At 41.6% G+C, this 23,385-nt stretch overlaps 1 protein-coding gene across 7 annotated transcripts in view; it reads left to right on the top strand.

Moving 5' to 3' along the window:
• atg10 (ATG10 autophagy related 10 homolog (S. cerevisiae)) overlaps positions 1-23,385 on the top strand; it is a 294,562-nt gene that overhangs the window by 17,253 nt on the left and 253,924 nt on the right. For 2 of the 7 annotated variants that reach the window (XR_005942884.1, XM_041186994.1), the window contains exon 1: positions 661-760. The exons of the other annotated variants lie outside the window; for them this stretch is intronic. Coding sequence is in view for 1 of the 2 variants with exons in the window: in XM_041186994.1 (XP_041042928.1) it covers positions 662-760 (99 nt within the window). In the remaining variant the exon portion in view is untranslated. Of the gene's footprint in view, positions 1-660; positions 761-23,385 lie in introns of those variants that run through there. 7 annotated transcript variants of the gene reach the window in all.

Below are 23,385 nucleotides of genomic sequence, written 5' to 3' on the forward strand. Positions count from 1 at the left end.
ACATTGATCAACTCCTCTTTCAATTCCCCTCACTTCTTCCAAATAAAATATGTTGTGTATGGGTCCCAGCTATGCCTGCCTTTTTGGGAACATGTGGAACCTTGTTCTAATTTTGCTCGGACCACCTCCCACACCTCTTTTTCTGGTTCATTGATGACTATACAGGCGCTGTTTCCTGCTCTAGCCTGGAACTGGAACATTTCATCAACTTTGCTTCCAATTTCTACACTTCCCTCACTTTTACATGATCTACCTCTAACTCTTCCCTTCTGTGACTCGCCTGTCTTCTTTTTCGGGGGATAGGCTATCAACCAATATTCAGCATAAGCTGATGATGTTCCGTACCTGCGCTTCTGATGTGCCTTCCTTTTCCTCAACTGAGGACTTCACCCCTTCGCCCCCCCTGCCCCCCTCCCAATGGTGTGGTTGACAGGGCACTTCTGCTCTCGCCTCTCTCCCCATCCCCCCCTCCAGCAGCCTCCACATTCAACGTATTATCCTATGCCATTTCCACCACCTCCAGCCTGATACCACCAGCAAGCACATCTCACCGTTCCATTTTAGGATTCTGAAGAGACTGTTGTCACCACACACTTGTCCACTCCTCAATCTTCCCAAAGTCCCCAAAATGTTAACCTGTTTCTCTCTCCTTTCCCACAGCATGTTGTCATTCAAGTGCAGGGGATGCAACAGCCGCCCATTTTCTTTCTCCCTTCTCACCATCCTGGGCCCAAACCCTACTTCCAGGTGCAACATTGATGTACGTGTACTTCTTTCAATTAAGTATACTGTATTTGCTGTTCACAATCTGTATTTGCTGTTCACAATGTGGTCTCCTCTACATTAGAGAGACTAAGTGCAGACTGGATGGTCACTTAGCAAAATGTCTTTGTTCAGTCCACAAGCGTGACCCTGAGCTTCCAGTTGCCAGTCATTTTAATTCTCCAGTCCACTTCCACTCTGACCTTTCTATCTTCAGCCTCCTACACTGTCCCAATGAAGCTTAACATAATCTAGAAGAACAGCACCTCATGTTTCGATTAGGCACTTTAGAGCCTTCTGGCTGTAACACTGAAGTCAACAATTTCAGATAATAACCTCTACCTTCAATTTGTTTTTTGTTTTTTATTTTTTATTTGGTTTTGTTTTGGATGGCAACTGATTTCTATCACCTTTTGTTTCTTTACTTATTCCATTTTGCCTTGCATCGTCCTTTTTGTTATTTAACCTTTCCTGTTTTCCACCCTATCACAGACCTACCCTTCTGTTCTTTCCTCCTCTCTTGCCTTCCCCTACAATGTTACATCCCAATTTTTAAAAATTCTGATGAAAGATCAACCTGAAACATGGGGTGGAATTTAATCCAGGCCAGTGAGAGTCCCGCATCACCTTTTGGGGAAGGTCCGTGGTATTAAGCGCCAGTCAGGCACTTAAGTGGCTAGTGGTGGGCCTTCCCCAGGATTAAAAACCCTGGGAAGTGGAAATCCTCAGAACTGCCAATCAATTGGAGTCCATCAGTTCCTCATTGCCATCAGCATCACCAAGGGAAGGGTGGTAGCTACCAGCAGTGCACCCACCAGAGGCCCACAATCAGCAAGGGAGCCAGACCACAGATGAGCGAGGGCAAGATTGGGGTCATGGGGAGGGGTTTGGGAAGGGGCAGGGGGGGTGTTGTTCTCAGTTCCCTTGCCCCCCTTCCCAGTGCTGGGTCCCCCAATCAGGCAATGAGTACTTGACAACAAGGGACCCCTCAGGAGTCCACAATTGCTTTGTGGGCTTCCTGTGTGGAGACTGTCCTGCCTGCCGCTGGTTGAATACCAGCAGTGTAAAGATGAGGCTCTTAAGTTGACATTTATTGGCCGCTTCAGGGCAGCAATTGGGTTGGGGCAGGAAGGCCGTCCACGAGTCTTCCCACCCGAGACTTAATAGGGGCGGAGGCAGGAATGTGGAGGGCTCCTCACCTGGCACCCTCTAGTGGATTAAATGCCTCCACCATCTGCAAACTCACCTTGGAGGAAGGCATCAAGTTCTACCCATGATCTCTGTCCTCAGATGCTGCAAGACCTACTGAGTATTTGCAGCATTTTATTTTTTTTAATTTAAAGTAAGTAAATTAGACAAAACTTGGCTCAAAATTAACATTAATTTTCTTTTCTTGATAAAACATAGAATTCTCTGCCACAACCTTTCATTGAATCTCTGCAAATTCTTTCAATAAGGAATTAGCTGGTTGCTTGAAAAAGAGGAACATTAAAGGGTTTGTGGCGAGAGAGTTAACTAGATGGTTCATGAGGAGAAAAACACCAGCCCAGATGTGATGGGCTAAATGGTCTGTTTCTTTGCTGCAACATTCTATGATTCCAGATGAGGTAAAATGGTCAGTGAAGTCACCTTGGGTTGTTCTTGCACAGCACCTAATGGCTATTTGTAGGGTGAAACTGGCAGAGGACTAAGGGCATGTCACCTGTCCATCTTCATTCTGGAGGAAATGAAGAAAACATTGCCATTTTAAAAGTGAACCAACAAAATATAGTAGTAAAACTATAGGATGCTTTTAAAGCATGGACCATATTTTCCCATTTTAATATATAAATTTAATTTTAAAATTGTGCTAGCAATTCTGTTGTGATTTCTCTTGGCTCTTATTATTTTTTTAAATTGATAAATAATGAGTGATATTGCACAAAAACCTTCTCTTCTATCCCCACCCCCCCCAACCAAAACTTATAAATAACTTAGCTAAATTACTTCTGTTACGACTGGATGAGGAGGAGTGAGCTGGCTCCCCTTCTATTCAGCCCCCTTGGTTGGTCACAACAAAGGTTTAAAAAATTATTTTCCCTGTAAATGCCTCTTCCAGTTCAAATATATTTATTTGTTAATAAGGAGCCAATCAACCCACGCTTTCGTGAGTCAACAAAAGAGTAAGTTTATTAGTAAACAGAGAAAAAATAATAAAGGTGTGATGACAAACACACACACAAACACGCGCGCGGAGATATCAGAAGAAAATTAGAGTCCAATAAAAGTTAAAATGATATATGATTAAGTTATTTGCTTGTCTTTGAAATGCAGATTGTTGAATGTTGCGGCCATTTGAAATTAGGTGGAATTGACATGGTTGAGGCCTGCATTTTGTTGAAGCCACTCTTTTAGCTTCAGAGAAAGAGAGAGAAAGATCTTTACTGCTCTCTTCCAGCAATGTTTATGGATGGTTGTGATGTTTCTTTCTCTTCCTCCTCCTCTTTCTGATTTTGCTTGGCAGAACCAGTTTTTAAAACTCCTGTCTGTATATTCCCAGAAAGGAATTTGATTATCTGATTGCAGTCATTGTTGCAGACCAAGTAATTCATTTTTTTGATCTCTTCATCTCTGAAACTTTAAACACATTTCAGGATAGAATCACCAGGAGATGGGGTTATTTCATCCTCCACAGTGGGATTTGAATATCTGATGAGTATTTGTCTGGTTAGCCGTTCTCCTTATCTTGAAAGAACTACAAAGTCCAGCGCTTTGCATTTTTAATGCCTTCCTTTCAAGAGAGTCCCTGTTTAAATTGGACCTCGACCTCACCACCACCACCACCCCCCCTCCCACCCCACAACCTGAGGTGTGAAATTTCATGTAGCAGGTCTGCAGTACAGTTCATATAGAGAATTCATCCAGAGAAGTGGTCAACTTACAGAATCAGACACGAGATGACTCATGGCAGCCATTTTTTAATCAGTGCCATTTCTTGCATTTTTGTTTAAATAGGTCTTACTTAAACAGATCAATATGTCTTTGGTTAGTTGGTGAAGTTGCAGATAGATCTCACTCTCAGTCTCAGCTTCCCATCGTTTCTCCAAGAATAAACTACCCTGGCAGTTCTTTGCACACTCTATATATTGCTAAAATTACATATTCATCACATGGTTCAGACAAAGCTATATAACTTACTGCATTACAGGACCCTGATCCAAGTTAACTCCAAAATCATAAGGCCAGGTCAAAGACTCTGGCTGATCCTCCTTCTCATGCTATTACCTTCAGTTCCTGGTCCAGAAGATGTTATGAAGGATGAATAACAGGCCCAGCACATATTAGCAGAAAGAGAAAAGAATACATACGAAGATATGAGTCAGGAGCAGGGATAGGCCGCTTGGCCTTTTGAGCCTGCTCCGCCATTCAATAAGATCATGGCTGATCTGATTGTAACCTTAACTTCACATTCCCACTTTCACCCCCTTGCTTACAGTAACAGAGAAACAAGGAAATTAACAGTAAAAAGCGTGAAAGAAAACACCAAGAGTGAGTGCAAAAGGCTTATTTACAAAGAGGAAAACAGCATGAGAACACAGGAGCCATGCAGATATGGGATTGCTGAGAGCAGCTCTTTGTGTCTAATAGCCCTTCATATCTTATTTGAAACTAGTCATGTACGTTTTTAAATACTTTTTAAAATTAAAGTACACTGAAAAGCACACTTCAAGTAATGGTAACAAAAATATTAATGAAAAATTAACAGTTCTTTTACAGGTGATTACACTTATTGGACAATTCTGGGAAGTTGATCTGAGTTGGTGGGTCACAATTTTGCCTTTACACCAACAGCAATTTAAATAACACAGCTTCTACATTTTTCTAAGCAATTTCTAAATTGCTGCCATTAAGGAAAAAACTTCTGGACTCTTTGCTCACAGAAATGTTTTTCTTTATGCCCGTGATGTGTTTCTGACTAGGATTGGTGTTGGCCCATTCATCTGAGAGATTAGCATGTGCTATAGCCACCAGCCATCTGATTTTTGCTGCCTTTTTGATGGCCCTGAGTCCAACTTTGAATATTGTTTCTTTCAGAGAGGAGAGTGGGGATGAGATAAGGTTCAGAAAATAGTTCGTTAGCAGGAGGTTATTGATTAAGGAGTGATTTCAGGAGAGGCTGGTTTCTACATTACCAATCCTTTGGCATCAGGTGGCCAGGAGAAGTTATGTTATTTTTCGTTAAGTAAAAGAGCTGGACTGGTTCCAGGACAGGCAGGTTAAGAGGTGCAGCTGAATTGAACAGTCCTGAGAATGTGGTCAGGCAAAGAGATGGAGTAGACCTGAACCTTGCAAAGGAAGGTAGATGAGATTTGTTTCGGGTAGAGCAGAGAGGCCTAGCAGATCAGGACCTAACTGTGTAAGGGGATGGGGGGTTGGGGGGGGGGGTGGCGGTGTGTTTAAATGAAAGAATTATTAAACAGCATGCTATGTTTTCTTGTGAGCTGGCTGATCCATAGTGTTGTATAGTTGGAATGGACCCACACCAGGGGCAGAATTTAATGCCCTCCCATGTGGTGAGTTTGGAGGGAGAGCATTTAATCAGGCAGGAGGGTGGTTGGCGGGGTCCCTGCTGCCTTCCCACCTCCATCTTGATTAAGTCAATGGCGGGAAGACCCGTGAATGGCCTTTCTGCCCTGCATCAATGGAAGACTTTAAGTGGGCATTTAATGCCAGCAGTGGGCGGGAGTCTTGGCATGTGGGAAGCACGACAAGCAATCCTGTGTAAGGTTGCATGAAGGCTCCCAGGAGGAGCCCTTTTGTTCAAAGGCATTCAGTGCATGGTCAAGAGACCTGGTATTAGGAATGGCCATGGTAGGGGTGGGGGTGTGGGGTGGAGGGGGGGTGGAGGGGGGGTGCGGGGTGCCTGCTCAGAGCCAATCCCCTACCCTTGCTGCCGCCACCGCCCCCCCCCCCCCCCCCCCCCCCCCCCCCCCCCCCAGCTATCACTCCCTTGTGGCCTCGGATCCAGCAATGATCCTTGGCCTTGGGCGGATGTTGTATCAACAGTAGCCACCGCCTCCCTGGTGGGGTTGTCATTCAATAGACCTGCCAGCAGGACTTCCACCCTCAGCGTCCTCCATCCTGAGCCCTTGGGAAGGCACGCTGCTGAGTGGCACTTAATATGACTGGCCTTCCCGAAAAGAGGCAGTGCTCTCCAGCCTGCAGGCGAGAACACCGTCGCCTCCATTAAATACTGCTCTGTGATTTAGTGTACGATAGTAAACGATCAGCATGATTAATACTCGCACCTCCATGATGTTATCCACTAAACATGATCATTAAGCAATGTCTCATGTTAATTAAAAATCTTCCAGCTGCAATAGTTTATTTGTAATATTTTGAATCATGAACATGTAAAGGGTACTAAAATTGCAATATAATTTCATTGAAAGTTCCAGTTTGTCACAATAGAAGGCACAAAAACACAAAGGGTCAGAATCAACAAGTTTTGGTATGTTGTTGTATAATGTCGAGAAAGCATTTATCTCATTATCAACTTAAAAAAACTGTCTTTCCTTTGGTATGATGCTCACATACTTGATATGAATTTCCAACCTTTTCTGTTTTTTATTCAAGTCTTTGGCCTGTTGTCATGTTCTGTTATCTGAAAGATACATTGCTTAATTTAAAAAAAAGGTGAAATTTAAAAATTGTGTCAACAATAGTTAGCATCTTGATTAGAGAGTTTTGAGGCAAAAGTATAAAGTGTTATAGAATATAAAGTGTTATAGACATCTTATCGAGACAGCACCAAAATCAGTAAAAAATCAGTGCCCTGAATGGGAAGTTATTTTAAAATCTTTGAATCTTTCCCAGTTGTATCTGTGTACATGGCTCACACTTTATTCAGCTGTGACTTTATTTTTATTGGGTTTCTCCAACTGAGTTTAGGTTAATATGTGAATAAGAATTGCTAATTAAAATCTAATACACAGTCTAGTCAATGGGAAGTGACTATTTCCCCAAAAACCTACCACCCCACCTCCCCCCACCCCTTTTCACCCTGCTGTAGTCTCTAATAATTTGATAATTTTAAAAAATACATTGTCTTGGTAGGGGTCTGAATTGACTTGGAAGCCATTGGACCATCAACAGACATTTATCACGTTTTGCTACATGTTTACAGCAGGATTGGTGTCTAGTGCCTATGGAGCACTTATCTGGCTGTTACCAAGGAAAATATGAGAAAGCTTCCTATCAACTCCCTTAAAATAATCTCTTTGGGTTGTTAAGCAAAGTACAATAATTTAATATTTAAAAACTTAAACCAGTTTCAGTACAATAACACACAAATAGTATCCATGAACTTGAGATGATTACTAATTTTCACTCTTCATTGTATTGCAATGCCAGGATTCCGTATGGATCAACAAACTACTGCTCAGTATATAAGAACAAACCTGGTTTTGTAATATATATTATGCTAACTTTACTTCCTGAAGATTTGGCCTGTCTCTAAATGCAACCTAGTTAGCAGTTACAGCATTTAAATCTATTGCACTAGTTCTTTTCATCATGTTTCATTGTACAGGAAGTACTTATAAACATTTGAAGTTATGTGCTTTTTGCCAGTTTTACCATCTTGTAATATCCTCAAGTTCTAGGATAATTTATGAGTAGAAGCTTGGGCCATCTGATGGTACTAATGGATGTCTTAGTTGAAAGGTACTAAAATGTTTTTAATTTGATGCTCACCAAACCTTAGTTAAATCAAAAGATCCCAAATTTTTCAGAAAATTATTCCTTGCAGGCGTATTTATCAGTGTGTGCTAGATATTTAAACTGATAACTGTTTCCACAATTTAAGGCCTGTATTATACAGCTGCTGTGGAAGAGTGACATATAGTTAATGTGTTTTTTTTTATAATACTATGTTCATTAAACTTACAACATAGAGAGAAACAGACTATTTGGCCCATGGTGACGTTTGCCATCCACATGGGTGAACAGTTCAAATTGCATTTACTTATGCCGCTCCTTTTCCTTCATCCACCTATCAAATTTAATCTTGAACAGTGGCATAATGACCTTTGAAGTTAATACCATAGCCTAAGAACTCCCTGCGTAAGGATATTTTTTCTGTCCTTCTGATAAACATCCTGTCCTCTAGTTCTTGAATGCTTACTAGATCTTGTATCTGTGGTACCTCACTGAGCCCCTATAACTGCTGGAAACAGTCTGGCTTGGATTTTTGTTGCCAAGGCAGAGTGTGCAGAGTTGGTAAATCTCCCGGCTCACCCCACTTCCCTTAGTAATTGTTTCTCCAAATTGTGGGTCCTTCGTTCCGGGGTGTGGGTGGTGCAGGATGGAGAAGATCCCATTAGCCACTCCCTGGTCACAGATTGGAGCCAGCCATTGGGGCTGCTGAGTGTCAGGGCAGGCTGGTTAAAAGGTCCTCCTCAGTTCTCTTGGACTTTGTCTCCGTTGTTTTCAAAGACATTAGGCCCTGTAGGCCTCACTCCTTGCATCTGCTCATCCATCCACCATTTCACATGCCTTTACATGCCAAGTCATGCCAACCTATGGCCTTTTCTAGCCCACATGCCAACTTAGTCCCAACTCATGCCAACCCTTACATGTTTCATGCCAACTCACCCAATATCTATAACGGGCAGACCTCAGGAGCCATGCTGAGATGAAATAAGATAAAATTCTAATTATCTATTACAGGCTTCACTCTCTTAAAAAAACACTCTCATTCATGAAAGCCCATCCAATATATTTAAATAGGCTTAAGTACTTAATCCCTTATAAAAACAAACATTTATATTCATAAACTCATAAAAAGACAACTAATCCTTTAATAACCTCTTTGAGCCATGAAATCAAACTGTGAACTTGCAGCCCCCAGCTCCCCTACAATTATAATGAAAGGTTCTGGAAAGCAGTCAGCCATTAATAATGCTGTAATGATAGCATTTATTAAGGATGAGATTTCAGAATACTTGGAAGTGCATGGTAAAATTGAGCAAAGTCAGCATGGTTTCATCAAGGGGAGGTCATGCCTGACATATCTGTTAGAATTCTTTGAGGAGGTAACGAGTAGGTTAGACAAAGGAGAACCAATGGATGTTATCTACTTGAGCTTCCAGAAGGCCTTTGACAAGGTGCTGCACAGGAGGCTGCTCAGTAAGATAAGAGCCCATGGTGTTAGAGGCAAGGTACTAGCATGGATAGAAGAATGGCTGTCTGGCAAGAGGCAGAGAGTGGGGATAAGGGGGTCCTTCTCAGGATGGCAGCGGGTGACTAGTGGAGTTCCGCAGGGCTCAGTGTTGGGACCACAACTTTTCACTTTATACATTAATGATCTAGATGTAGGAACTGAGGGCATCCTGGCTAAGTTTGCAGATGATGCAAAGATAGGTGGAGGGACAGGTAGTATTGAGGAGGCAGGGAGGCTGCAGAAGGATTTGGACAGGTTAGGAGAATGGTCAAAGAAGTGGCAGATGGAATACAACGTGGGGAAGTGTGAGGTCATGCACTTTGGTAGGAAGAATAGAGGCATAGACTATTTTCTAAATGGGGAGAGAATTCAGAAGTCTGGACTGCAAAGGGACTTGGGAGTCCTAGTCCAGGATTCTCTTACGGTTAACTTGAAGGTTGAGTCGGTAGTTAGGAAGGCAAATGCAATGTTGGCATTTATTTTGAGAGGACTAGAATATAAAAGCAGGGATGTGCTGCTGAGGCTTTATAAGGCTCTGGTCAGCCCACATTTAGAATATTGTGAGCAATTCTAGGCCCCATATCTCAGGAAGGATGTGCTGGCCCTAGAGAGGGTCCAGAGGAGGTTCATGAGAATGATCCCAGGAATGAAAGGCTTAACATATGAGGAACATTTGAGGAATCTGGGTCTATACTCGATGGAGTTTAGGATGAGGGGGGATCTGATTGTAACTTACAGAATACTGAAAGGCCTGGATAGCGTGGACGTGGGGAAGATGTTTCTATTAGTAGGAGAGACTAGGACCTGAGGGCACAGCCTCAAAGTAAAGGGAAGACCTTTTAGAACAGAGATGAGGAGAAACTTCTTTATCCAGGGAGTGGTGAATCTATGGAATTCATTGCCACAGAAGGCAGTGGAGGCCAGGTCATTGAGTGTATTTAAGACCGAGATAGATAGGTTCTTGATTGGTAAAGGGATCAAAGGTTACGGGGAGAAGGCGGTAGAATGGGGTTGAGAAACTTATCAGCCATGATTGAATGGCGGAGCAGACTTGATGGGCCGAATGGCCTAATTTCTGCTCCTATGTCTTATGGCCTTATGGTCATTAAGGGCTATGTTAACAAACAACTATTGAAATTACGAAAACAGATTTTTTTAACTCTCTCACAGGCAGGCAACCTTTTTTCAATTTTTTTTAAAAGGCAGGCTATTTAAATAACTTGACAATTCTGCAGCTCTTATTTTTTTTTTCATGGGATGTGGGCATCACTAGCTAGGCCAGTATTTATTGCCCATCCCTAATTGCTCTTGAGAAGGTGATGTTATGGCACAGCCAATGGTAAATGCTGAACTGCTCAAATCCCAAACGGAAACTTGAAACAACTGCCACAACTGTTTTGCAGTTTATATATATTTTGAGACCACCAAGTCTTTTAGGTTTCTTGCAAAACTAAATTAATCTTTTATTCATAAAAAAAGATTTTAAGCACATATACAGGTCTACAAATTACTAATATAATAACTTCTAGCTCCCCTGATTAATGTAACTCCCAGTTACACCTCAGTTAAGTTAACAGTAAAACACACAGATTTTAAAAGACCCAGGCAATGTAACACCATACCCTAAACAGCTGAATTCAAAGTGAATTTTCTTAACTTCAGTTCTTGCTGACATCAGTTTAGGCACAGAGGCTGGAGGCTTTTCACACTTGTTAGAACTTAGACCGCCTTCCCTTGCACACAGCCTTCTCTCCTTTATACATATTTTCCTCTTTGAGTGCAAGTTCCCATTGTTTCACTATGTCTTTGGACTTTACCTCTCTAATAATAAAAATCTATCATAGTACCAATTTTACCAGTAATCTTTGAGAAAAATAAACGCACTGTTTCTTAACTTCTCCTGGCTGAGTGAAACATTTCACCCCTTCTTTTGAATTTAGCTACTCTGGTTTATTTATAAATGCAAATGTTTTCTTTACACCTCACATTCTAAAACTACCCCCATGTTCACCGACTTAGCATTTCAAACCTGTTTCCCATCAGATACATCAAAGCACCCAGACCAGCTATCTGCAATTCAATTAACTCCCCACCCCTCCCACCCCAACATACGCATGCACACACAGACCCCACTATTACTCTATTTTACAATAAATCCTAAATAACATTATGAAAATTACTATATCTTCCTGACAATGGTGGTGAACCACCTTCTTGAACCACTGCAGTACATTTGGTGTAAGAACACCCACACAGTACTGTTAGGAAGGGAGTTCCAGGATTTTGACCCAGTGACAGTGAAGGAACAGTGATATAGTTCCAAGTCAGGATGGTGTGTGGCTTGGAGGCGAACTTGCAGGTGGTGGTGATCCCATGTATCTACTGCTTTAACCTTCTGGGGTGGTAGAGGTTGCAGATTTGGAAGTTTCTGTTCAAGGAGTCTTGATGAGTTCCTGTAGTGCATCTTGTAGATTGTATGTACTGCAGCCATTGTGCATCGGTGGTGGAGGCTGTGAATGTTGAAGGTGCCAATCAAGTGGGTTGTTTTGTTCTGGATGGTGGCGAGCTTCTTGAGTGTTGTTGGAGTTGCACTCATCGAGGCAAGTGCAGAGTATCCCATCACACTTCTGACTTGAGTCTTTTAGTTGATAGACAGGTTGTGAGGAGCTACTTGCTGCAGAATTCCCAATCTCTGACCTGCCCTTATAGCCACAGCATTTGTATGGCTTGTTCAGTGTCTGGTCAATGGTAGCGCCCAGGATGTTGTTAGTGGGGGACTCAGCAATGATAATAAGAATATTAAGAGCAAAGAAATAGGAGCAGGCATAGGTCATTTGGCCCCTCAAGCCTGACCCACCATCAATAAGATCATGGCTGACTTGCCCCAGGTCTCAACTCTTGTGTGCCAGCTCCTCATAGCCCTCAACTCCCTGATATTTCAAAAATCTATCTACCTCCCATTTAAATACTTTCAGTGATCTAGCATTCACAACTCTCTGGGGTAGAGAATTCCAGACATTCACTACCCTCTGAGAAGAAATTCCTTCACATTCAATTTTAAATGAGTGCCTCCTTATTATGTAACTATGCCTCCTAGTTTGAGATTCCCCCACTAGTGGAAACCTCTTCTCAACATCTACCCTGTCAAGGCCCCTCAGAATCTTGTACGTTTCAATAAGATCACCCCTCATTCTTCTAAACCCTAATGAATAAAGGCTCAACCTGTTTCACCGTTCTTGAAAAGCCAACCCTTTCTTAAATACGGGGACCAAAACTGTACACAGTACTCCAGGTGCAGCCTCACCAACACCCTGTACAGTTGTAACAATTCTTCCCTATTTTTAAACTCCAACCCCCGAGCAATATAGGCCAAAACTCCATTTGTCTTCTTAATTACTTGCTGCACTTGTATGCTAACCTTTTGTGTTTCATGCAGAACACCCAGATCCCTTTTGTGCTGTACTTTTTTAGAGTTTTTCTCAATTTACATAATAGTCTGCCTTTTGATTATTCCTACCAAAGTGCATGACCTCATACTTTCCTACATTAAACTCCATCTGCCAAGTTTTTTTTTCCCACTCACTCAACCTCTCTATATCCCCTTGCAGATTCCTTATGTCCTCATCACAACATGCCCTCCCACCTATTTTTGTATCGTCAGCAAATTTGGCTACATTACTCTCTGCCCCCTTCTCCAAGTCATTAATACAGATAGTAAATAATTGAGGCCCTAGAACTGATCCTTGTGGCACTCCACTATTTACGTCTTTCCAACCTGAAAAAGACCCATTAATCCCGACTCTGTCTTCTGTGTGTTAACCAATCTTCAATCCATGCTAATACAGTACTCCCAATACTGTGAGCTCCTTTCTTTTGCAATAATCTTTTATGTGGCACCTTATTAAAAGTCAAGGAGAGATGGTTAGATTCTTGCTCGTTGACTGTGGTCATTGCCTGCACTTGTGTGGCATGAATGTTACTTAAGACTTATTAGCCCAAGTCTGCATATTGTCCAGGTCTTGCTGTATATAGGCAAGGACTACTTCAGTATCTGGAGAGTTGCGAATGGTACTGAACGTTGTGCAATCATCAGCAAGCATCCCCACTTCTGACCTTATGATGGGAGGAAGGTCATTGAAGCAGCTGAAGATGGTTGGGCCTAGGACATTACCGTGAGGAATTCCTGCAGTGATGTCTTGGAACTGAGATGATTGACCTCCAACAACTACAACTATCTTCCATTATGATAGGTATGACTCCAACTAGTGGAGAGTTTTCCCCCTGATTCCCATTGACTCCAGTTTTGCTAGGGCTCCTTGATGCCACACTCGGTCAAGTGCTGCTTTGGTGTTAAGGGAAGTCATTCTCACTTCACCTCTGGAGTTCAGCTCTTTTGGCTATGTTTGAACTAAGGCAGTAATAAGATCACAAGCTGAGTGGCCCTCATGGAACCCAAACTAAACATCAGTGGGCAGATTATTGCTGATTAAGTGCCACTTGATAGCACTGTCTACGAGCTCGTCCATCGCTTTGCTGATGATTGAGAGTAAACTGATGGGGTGATAACTGGCTGGGTTGGATTTGCTCTGCTTTTTGTGGACAGGACATACCTGGGCAATTTTTCACATTGTTGGGTAGATGCCAGTGTTGTTGCTGAACTGGAACAGCTTGGCTATGGGTACGGCTAGTTCTGGAGCACAAGGCTTCAGTACTATTTTTTACTATCTACTATTACCGCTGCTATTATTACTATCTGCCCTTCATGAGCATTTAATTCTCCTCTAACAATTTGTAATGTGCACAATGTCAGATAAGTCCCTTTCTCCAGCGAAAATGGGGCCTGGTTGAACTTGGCACTGTATGTAAGTCACGTTCCCATCCAGTTCCCTCCCCAATGAAATTATGATCTGTCAGAAATGGAGGCACGACTTCTGGGCCCAGTTCCTGCCCACCATTTTTAAGGGTCACTTGAATGTCCATGACTGTGAAAATGGAGGCCGCTGTTTCATTTTGCTCTGACTTAATATTCATAATTTTAAGCTTCTTCTATTTTGTTGCCCTGTCATTTACATTTTTCGAATGGAACGTAAATTAGTATTTCAAGCCTTTCTTCATGTTTTTATTTCCTCGCACCAGGCAGTACCCTAGAGAATCTTTATTTTTTTCTACAACCTCAATGTCCTGTTAGGAGATAAGAGAGAGTTTAACTAAGTTATATGTGTATCTGGGGCAGTTAGGAATGAGTTTTAGCTTTAATGTTTGATCTGTATCTCTGTATTTGTATGCTAAGAAAGGAAGAATTTGAGTTTTAATTTCACTTTAAATGATGCCAGCGTTTTAATGAAGTTTACGACTCTTGGAGGGGAGTGGAATAAACAATAGAAAAAACTGCTGTTGTCTAGCAACATAGGTCCAGGGAGGAAGACCCCACGCACACACATGCCGAGAAACCAAAAGCAGTTTGAGTTCAGCTGGATACAGTTGCCAGGAGAAGCAGGACAAGAAAGGGAACTGCAAGGAGCAAGTTTCAAACACTAAAGAAGATAGTCCCCATATCCAGGGGAGTGAAACAGGAACGGTCCCAAGAGAACAGTTAAGTTAAAGGACAAGGGCAAGAACCTGGAAAAGGTCCTGTTAGCTGAGGTTAAGAGTGAGGAACAGAGAAAGGCTCCAAGCTTAATGGGAGAAGCTGCAGGACATAGATTTAAAGCAATATAGGTTTGTGAGAAGCCAGAAGATCCAAGGAGACAGCTGAAGGTCTTTAACTCTTTACTATGGGCATGTGAAGCAATGGTGTTCTGCTGGCATGGCTGAGCATTTGAGAGACAATGCATTGAAAGAAGTTTGAATGCATGTGATGATCCAGGGGAGAGGGACGTCGGAAGGAGAGTTCAAAACCCTGGAGGTGGACCTTTGCGGAAGACGTCGGAAAGAAAGCATAGTTTAAGAGAAGATTCTAAAGCAGGTTCTTCGACAGTGGAGATTGGAAACCCCTGTGTGAAAGATGGAGTTCAGTGAGACCGATTGGCTCGCGGTGTGACAAGCATCTGGGGATTGGGGGGTGGTGGTGGTGGTATTTGGTGAGAGATCCATAGCATCTGTTTGGGGTGGCATCTGTCACTTGGTTTCATAGTGTGGTATGTCTGACCACATGGACTATGTACTTACTGTGAACATTAAAGTATAAGAGCTTTAGTAACTTGTGTATTCCCATTGTTATATGGTTCACCCTCTGTTGTAAAATAAATGTTTATTCTTTTGTTAAAAGTTCATCAGCTGACTCTTGTGACTCTGTTAAGTAGCCACTCTCCAGGTTTCTAAGCAAAAAATAAAATTTAGGATCTATCAATCTGTGTTCCACCCTGGAATTTGGTTTGTCCAATAGTAGCATCAGCTGGGATCATAATCTATCCCAAGGATCAAGCAGTAGCCCAAGAAATAATTTTCTCTTTGTTTATAGTTTATGTTATGCTACTAAGAGGCAGCTCCTCTTGATTCAGTTAAAGTAAGATAGCTGAAATAAAAATAAAAAAATCAGGAAAAACTCAGGAGATTTGGTAGCATCTGTGGAATGAGAAACTGTGTTAACATTTCTGATGAAACATTAACTCTGTTTCTCCCTCCACAGATGCTGCCTGACCTGCTGAACATTTCCAGCATTTTTGTTTTTATTTCAGATTTCCAGCATCCACAGTGTTTTGCTTTGGTTGTAGAGCAAGATAGCTATCTGTTTTCAAGTAAATGTCAGGAAGTTCAGAGGACGAGATCCTTCTCAATTAGTTTCAATTTTTAATGTTACCTGTGAAGGTTTACCGGATCAAATGAAATTTGGTCTTTATTTTATCTGTTTGATGTGGAGGGTGTGAGGGGAATAGGCTTACTTGCCTGTCGATCAATTATTGCAGTTGCAGTGTCTCCCCTATCAAATTTAATTACCAGTGGGAAAGCATCTATTGAAACTAAATTCGATCTGGCATATGTTTTAGTGTGGTAATAATATTAAGTTTTTAAATACCCTTAAATTCTGCTAATCCTTATTTTGCCATGCACATTGGAAAGGAAATTTGTTCATTGTTTCTTTTTTATTTATTCTTGGGATGTGGATTTTATTGACAGATTCATTGCTGGTCCCTAGATTCCTTGAGGAAACTGCAATCGTGCATAAGAAAACTATGGTGGATAGTAGGTCCCCTTTCTTGAAGGACATTAGTGAACCAGTTAGGCTTTTACAACAAAACAGCAGCTTCCATGGTCATTTTCTGGTGTTAGCGCTGTGAAATATCAAATTTCTTGAATTCAATTTTATGATTTTCCATGGTGGGATTTGAACCTACCACCACTAGATTACCGTACCCATAGACAATGGTTGAGTGAGAATAGCATTAGCTTTGGTTTGCTTCAATTTTATGTCCAGAGCTGATTTAGCCAAGTCCAGGAGGACTGTTGTTAATATATATATATAAAAAAACTTAGGTATAGAACGTTATTTTATCAATACTAAATGCTTTCTTATGTCTCAGTTTTAACTGCCACTATTTCAACATCATTCATTGGGTAAAAGAAGTTTTTCCTTGGGCTGAATTCTCCAGTCAGTGAGCGGAGGCGGGGCCTGCTCACTGACGTGTAAAATGATGCGCGGTGATGTCGGGCAGGTGTCCTGACGTCACCGCGCGTCATTTAGATTTCCAGCTCGGTGGGCACGCAGCCAACTTGGCTGTGCACCCGCCGAACTGCCAAAGGCCTATTAAGGCCTGCTACAAACTAATTTAAGCAATTAAATGAGTTGCCCATCCAGCCTTAAGGTTGGCGGGCAGGCGAAGAGCCCAGGCGACCCTTGCATTTTTCATGAAACCTCATCCATGGGCGGAATGATGTTTGATGAAGTGCTTTAAAATTCAATTAAAAATTTTAAGATAATTCTTTGACATGCGCCAGCTCATGGGACAGTGTTACATGAGGGGACATGTTTTAAAAGTTTTTAATTACATTATTTCAGTTTTTAAATATCAAATTGATCTCCCTGAGGCACCTCTGTGCCACATGGAGATTTCTGCGCTCGCTGGCCCCGACTTGGAATCCCCCCGCTCCCACATAGGGAGCGCACAGCGCTTCTGGGCGAGCGTCAAGCTGGGTAGGCCTTAATTGGCCTGCCCACATAAAATGGTGGCACAGCCCCGATCGGGGACGCCGATTCGGTTCATGCCTGCTCCTGCACAACCACCCACCGACAGGGGGAATATTTTTCCCCTTGTGTCACCATTGCTTCTTTTGCCAATCACCTGAATTTGGTGTCCTCTGGCTCTCGATCCTTCTATCAATGGAAACAGTTTTTCACTATTAACTCTGTCTAGACTCCTCATAATTTTGAATACGCCAACAAATCTCCTCTTAACCCTCTCTCCTTCAAGGAGAACAGCCCCAGCTTTTCCAATCTACTTATGTAATTCAAGTTCCTCATCCCTGGAACCATTCTTGTGAATTTTTTCTACGCTTTTTCTAATGCCTTCATACCCTTCCTAAAGTGTGGTGCCCAAAACTGGATGCAATTGCCCTGAGTTCAGTTCATGCAGGTTGATCATAACTTCTTTGATTTCGTACTTGATGCCCAAAAATATTAAAATATTGACTTTTTAAAAAAAAATCAAATGATGGGCCGTGGCAAGTTTTTGTAAAGTATAGATGAAAGTTTGTCAACTCTGTCAAAGGCCTTTTCAATATGTAGGATTATAGTAATTGGTGGAGAGCATCTCATGTTAAAACTGTATGGTCTTCTATGAGGAGATTTAGATCAGTACTTATAAGTAAAATCAGTTTTACTTTTGCAGATGCTTTGCCTGAAGGGAGATTATATGTCATCTGTGGCTCAGTTGGTAGCACTCGTGCCTCTGAATGACCAGGTTCTGGGTTCAAGTCCCATTCCAGGGCTTGAGCACAAAAATCAAGGTTGACACCCCAGTGCAGTACAGAAGGTGCCTCTTTCAGATGAAATGTTAAAATGAAGTTCAAACATCTGCCTGATCAGGTGGATAAAAGACCCCATGGCACTATTTCAAAGAAGAGTAGGGAAGTTACCACAGAGTCCTGGCCTCACTCACCATAACAAAAAGCAGGTTATCTGGCCATTATCACATTGCTGTTTGTCAGAATTTGCTGTGTGCAAATTGGCTGCCATGTTTCCTACATTACAACAGTGGCTATACTTCAAAGGTACTTAATTGGCTGTAAAGCACTTTGAGATGTCTGGTGGTCATAAGAAGTGCTACATAAATGTAAGTCTTTTTCTCCTTTTTAATTTTCTTGTTTTCATCTTGCTGCCCTGAAGGCAGTGACTTGAGATGAGAGTATGTAGTAGGACTGATGCAGTTGGTAAAGTGGAGTTATTTAAAAAACCCAGGGGGGATCTTTATGCAACTGTCATAAACAATCATTTTAAGTGTTATGTTTGAGATGCGACTCTAAACTCAGGAATCAGTCCATTAGTTCTTGAGGTTTTACATTAAATTAAATGAAACATTTTATTAATTTACACAGGTTAAAATATATATACACATGGCTACAAATTACTACTATCATAACTTTTAACAAATTCCCAAACTAATCTCCATTCAGGCAACAACAACCCATAGACTTAACCAAACGCCAGGCAAAGCATTTTTACCTTACGAATTCAAAATGAGGTTCTTTTCACTGTGGAGCCAGTTGAAGGACTGCAGCTGCCTTTTGATCTTACATTGCCTGTACGCCCAAAAACTACTGAAGTTATACCTACCAGCCCTATTGAATGTCAATTCTCATTGTATCAACAACCTTTCTGAACTTCACCTTTTAACAATGAACCCCCTTTCATAATACCAATTTTATTTGTAATATAAACATATTGCTTGGTAGCTGCTAGAAAGGCATCAATTTTCACCCCAAATCTTGAATGCGCAATTCAAAAAATGCAAATGCACGCTATCTCTCTTACATATCAAAACTAGTACATAGCAAAGCACCTAGACTAGCTGGCTTTAATCCAATTAAGACATACCTGCAGAATAAACCTGTATTTTAAAAGAAAAATATTTTCCAAAATATTATACACATTAATAGCTTCATGACAGTATGTGTTTTGAGCTGTGGCAGCCCTCTTGTTTCTTTCCTGATCAACCAGACTAGGGTCCTGACAAGGTGGATGTGTAGAGGATATTTCCTCTTGTGGGAGAATCGAGAACTAGAGGTCACTGTTTAAAAATAAGGGGTTGCTCATTTAAGACAGAAATGAGAATTTTTTCTCTGAGGGTTGAGAGTCTTTGGAACTCTCTTCCTCAAAAAGCAGTGGAACGACAGTCTGAATATTTTAAAGGCAGAGCTAGATAGATTCTTGATTAACAAAGGGGTGAAAGGTTATTGGGGGTAGACAGGAATGTGGGGTTGAGGTTACATTCAGATCAGCCATGATCTCATTGAATGGCGGAGCAGCCTCGAGGGGCTGAGTGGCCTAGTCCTGTTCCTAATTCATATGTTCGTATGTAATGTTAGTGGAATACCCCAATGAGCTTGATCAGGTCCTCCTTTGATCTCCACGCACATTTTTTCTAGCAGGGATCATTGACAAATGCTCAGGAATAGCGCTCCTGAATAATAATTTTCCTTCCTACATTGCAAGCATAATGTTAATATGACCCATGGGAAATTATCCTATGATTGACCTATTCTTGAAGATCCTTGTCTAGTTTAGTTGAAATTATAGCCAGAAAGAGATTTCAATTATCCTGATACACAATTATTAAATTTAACAAAAAACTCGAGCATATATGGAAAGATTTGAGTATTCCTTGCATAATCGATGAGAATGTAAACTTGTATATAACGACCAATCATCTTGGATTTTATGGGATCATCCTATAATCGGGCTGTTTGTCCCACATCCCAGGGTGTTTGTGGCTTGGATGCCATTTTCCTTACATTTGCGATGTTGGAGCTTTGCATATGCATAGTACGCACTTGCGCAGGCACACTGTGCCCTCCTCTTCGATCTTCTCTCTAGCAGTCTGAAAACCTCTGAGAGTACCCTCCCCCACTCTAACAGCTCTAGAAGCACTACCCTTCCCCCCCCACCCGACATATACAGCCTAGGAGGAAAACGAACTCCCCTCCACAGCCCCTCCTCCCACCACTCTCCCTCCCCCAACTTCAGGAATGTGACAATTGCAACTATCTTCAGGAAAGGAGATAAATTGTGCTGTGGAAACTATTAAGCTATTTTCTCTCTCGTCCAGAGCAGTGAAAATCCTGATGCATGTTCTCCTGAATCATCTACTTCCTGTGGCTGAGGAAATCCTGCCAGAGACAGAGTGTGGCTATAGACCTTCCAGAGGAACCTCTGACATTGTCTTTGTTGCCAGACAAATCCAAGAAAAATGTCAAGAACGACACCAGGAACTCTTTGTTTTATTCATTGATGTGAGCAAAGCATTTGACTCAGTAAATTTCTAGGCTCTGCATTGTGCTCCTAAGATTTGGTTGTCCAATTCTGCAATTGCTTCATGATGATTTGGCTGCAACTTGAGCAGAAGATCTGAAACAGATGCTTTCAAAGTCTGCACTGGGGTCAAGCAAGGCTGTGGGATAGCCCTCATATAATTTACAATCTATCAAACAGTGACTATTCACCTCATCAAAGATCAACTATCCTCTGGTGTCAGTATTAAATACCACCTAGATGGAAAATTCTTTAACTTCAGTCACCTCCTTGTCAAAACGAAACTGACCACCATTGACGTTCGTGATCTACAGTTTGCAGTGACTGCAGTGTCATTGCCCACTCTGTGCCAGATTTGCAATATGCTCTCAATCTCTTCAATTTTACATTCTAGAAATTCAGCCTCCCCTTGAAAATTGCCAAAACAAAACTTCCATTGCAGCCCACACATGGTCAGCCAAATATTCCACCTCCCATACATTTTGAAGGAGAGATTCTGGAATATGTTGAGCCCTTCCATACTTTGGCAGCCACCTCTCTCAAAAAGCCACCATTGACAGGGAGATCCAACACCAGATCAGCTCAGCCAGCTCAACCTTCAACAAACTACAGCAGTGTATATTTGACAGTAAAAACCTCTGCAAGTCAACAAAAGCCGTAGTGTACAGAACAGTTGTCATCACCATGTTCCTGTACTGTAGCGAGACCTGGACTGTGTATCAGTGACACATGAGAGCACTAGAGAAATTCAATCATGAATATCTCCACCGCATCCTCTGGATTCAGTGGGAGGACTAGTGAACAAGCCATAGTGAACTTGAAGTCGGATCCCCAAGCATTCAGACAAAACCTCTGCAAAATTAACTTTGATGGACTGGACACTCTGTTCAGATGGTTTAAAAACATCTTTCTGCCAGGTCCTGTTTTCTCCACTCTCAAATAGCCAACGTTCTGGGGAGGACAAAGAAAACACTTCAAAGACACTCTGATGCTTTCCTTGAAGCATGGAAGAATTGCTATTAACGATTGGTGGCTCCCAATGTCCATCAATTTGCATCACGCTTTAAGTTGCAACCAACATCTTAATGGTCCCAATGCGGTTTCCTCGACATTGGAGAGACCAAATGCAGACTGGGTGACCGCTTTGTGGAACACCTTTGGTCTGTCCGCAAGCATAACCCAGACCTCCCTGTTGCTTGCCATTTTAACACTCCACCCTGCTCTCTTGCCCACATGTCTGTCCTTGGCTTGCTGCATTGTTCTAGTGAAGCTCAACGCAAACTGGAGGAACAGCACCTCATCTTCTGACTAGGCACTTTACAGCCTTCCGGACTGAATATTGAGTTCAACAATTTTAGATCTTAAACTCCTTCCTCCATCTCCATCCCCTTTCCATTTCTTACCCCTCCTCCTTGTTTTTTCCAATAATTTATATAGATTTTTTTTCCCACCTATTTCCATTATTTTTAATGTATTCCACCGATCATTTATCTATACCTTTTATACCCTTTTAGTCTTATTTCACCCCACCCCCACTAGAGCTACCTTGCTTATCCTGCTATCCATTCTTAATTAACACATTCTTTTAGATAATATCACCACCTTCAACACCTCTTTGTTCTTTTGTCTGTGACATCTTTTGGTTGTCTCCTATCACTGCTTGCTTGTTCCAACAACCACCCCCCCTTCTCTCCCCGCCCCCCCCCCCCTTAAACCAGCTTATATTTCACCCCTCTCCTATTTTTACTTAGTTCTGTTGAAGGGTCATGAGGACTCGAAACGTCAACTGTACTCTTCCCCACCACTGCTGCCAGACCTGCTGAGTTTTTCCAGGTATTTTTTATTTTTTATTTTTTGTTTTGGATTTCCAGCATCTGCAGTTTTTTTGTTTTTATCTTAATGGTGAGGCAGGGCGGTGGCAGAGAAGAAAAGAAAAGAAGCAAATCCAGATCTGACTTCATGGGGTGTCCTGCCCCTTGTGCCCAAAGACCTGTGTGTCTAGAATCAGCCTGCTCAGTCACATGAAGAACTATGGCAGAAATTCACGACCATGAGTAGACATTATTCTTAAATAGAGAACAGCTGATGATGATGCCACTCCTAGCATTAATGATGCAGCAGATAGAGCTGAGAGACAATAATTTGTGTAAAATATTTCTTCCTTAAACTGGGACCTATATATTCTCAACCAAACTGAGCATTTAGCCTTTAAAATACTGTACTGTCTGTCTCGAATATCTTGAATATAGGCTTCTTAATATTATTAATGGAATCAACTGAGCAAGCAGTTTGTTTGGTCCACTCTTCCATCAAAGTACCCCCAAAATATCAGTGTCCATACGTAGATACAGCAGTAATTGTTATGTTATTGGAACTTGTAACTTAAAGCAGTCAATTTGATAGGCGTTTTGTAACATTTTTTGCAGCCCTTGCCTCAAGAATTTAGCTGTCTCTGACTTTGTGTATGTTTTTCCTGAGAAAGATTGCAACATTTTCAATTAATTTATTGTTATAGTTTTGGGAACCCTATCCTATACAGATAATCACATTTCATTGCACTAGTTAATAGACACGAGATAGCTTTAATAATGAAAATGCACTATTGAACAGACATATTCCTCCGCATCAGTGCCAAATAATTCAGCCATTCAGCATTCTTCAGTGCACAATCTTGCTTTAAGAAAACACTGCCTGTGCCACTCTTGATGTGTTGCTACATTTCTTGTTCACTCCAGAACATTTGAAATATTTTGTGGAAGAAAACATTCATAAATATTATTGATCAGGCCAAGCAGTAACAGATCATTAGTGGAAATATACACTGTGTGTTTTTACGCTAGTGTAGTTTAAATTGCAAAATGGGAATCTTAACTGCTTTTCTTGAGCATTACGGAACCAAAGAATTTAAAGCACTTTTAGCTTAAAAGTAATTCTTGTGCATGGATCAGGTGATGGC

This window comes from Carcharodon carcharias, chromosome 4, assembly GCF_017639515.1.
Source record: "Carcharodon carcharias isolate sCarCar2 chromosome 4, sCarCar2.pri, whole genome shotgun sequence".
In the NCBI taxonomy this organism is placed as follows: domain Eukaryota; kingdom Metazoa; phylum Chordata; class Chondrichthyes; order Lamniformes; family Lamnidae; genus Carcharodon; species Carcharodon carcharias.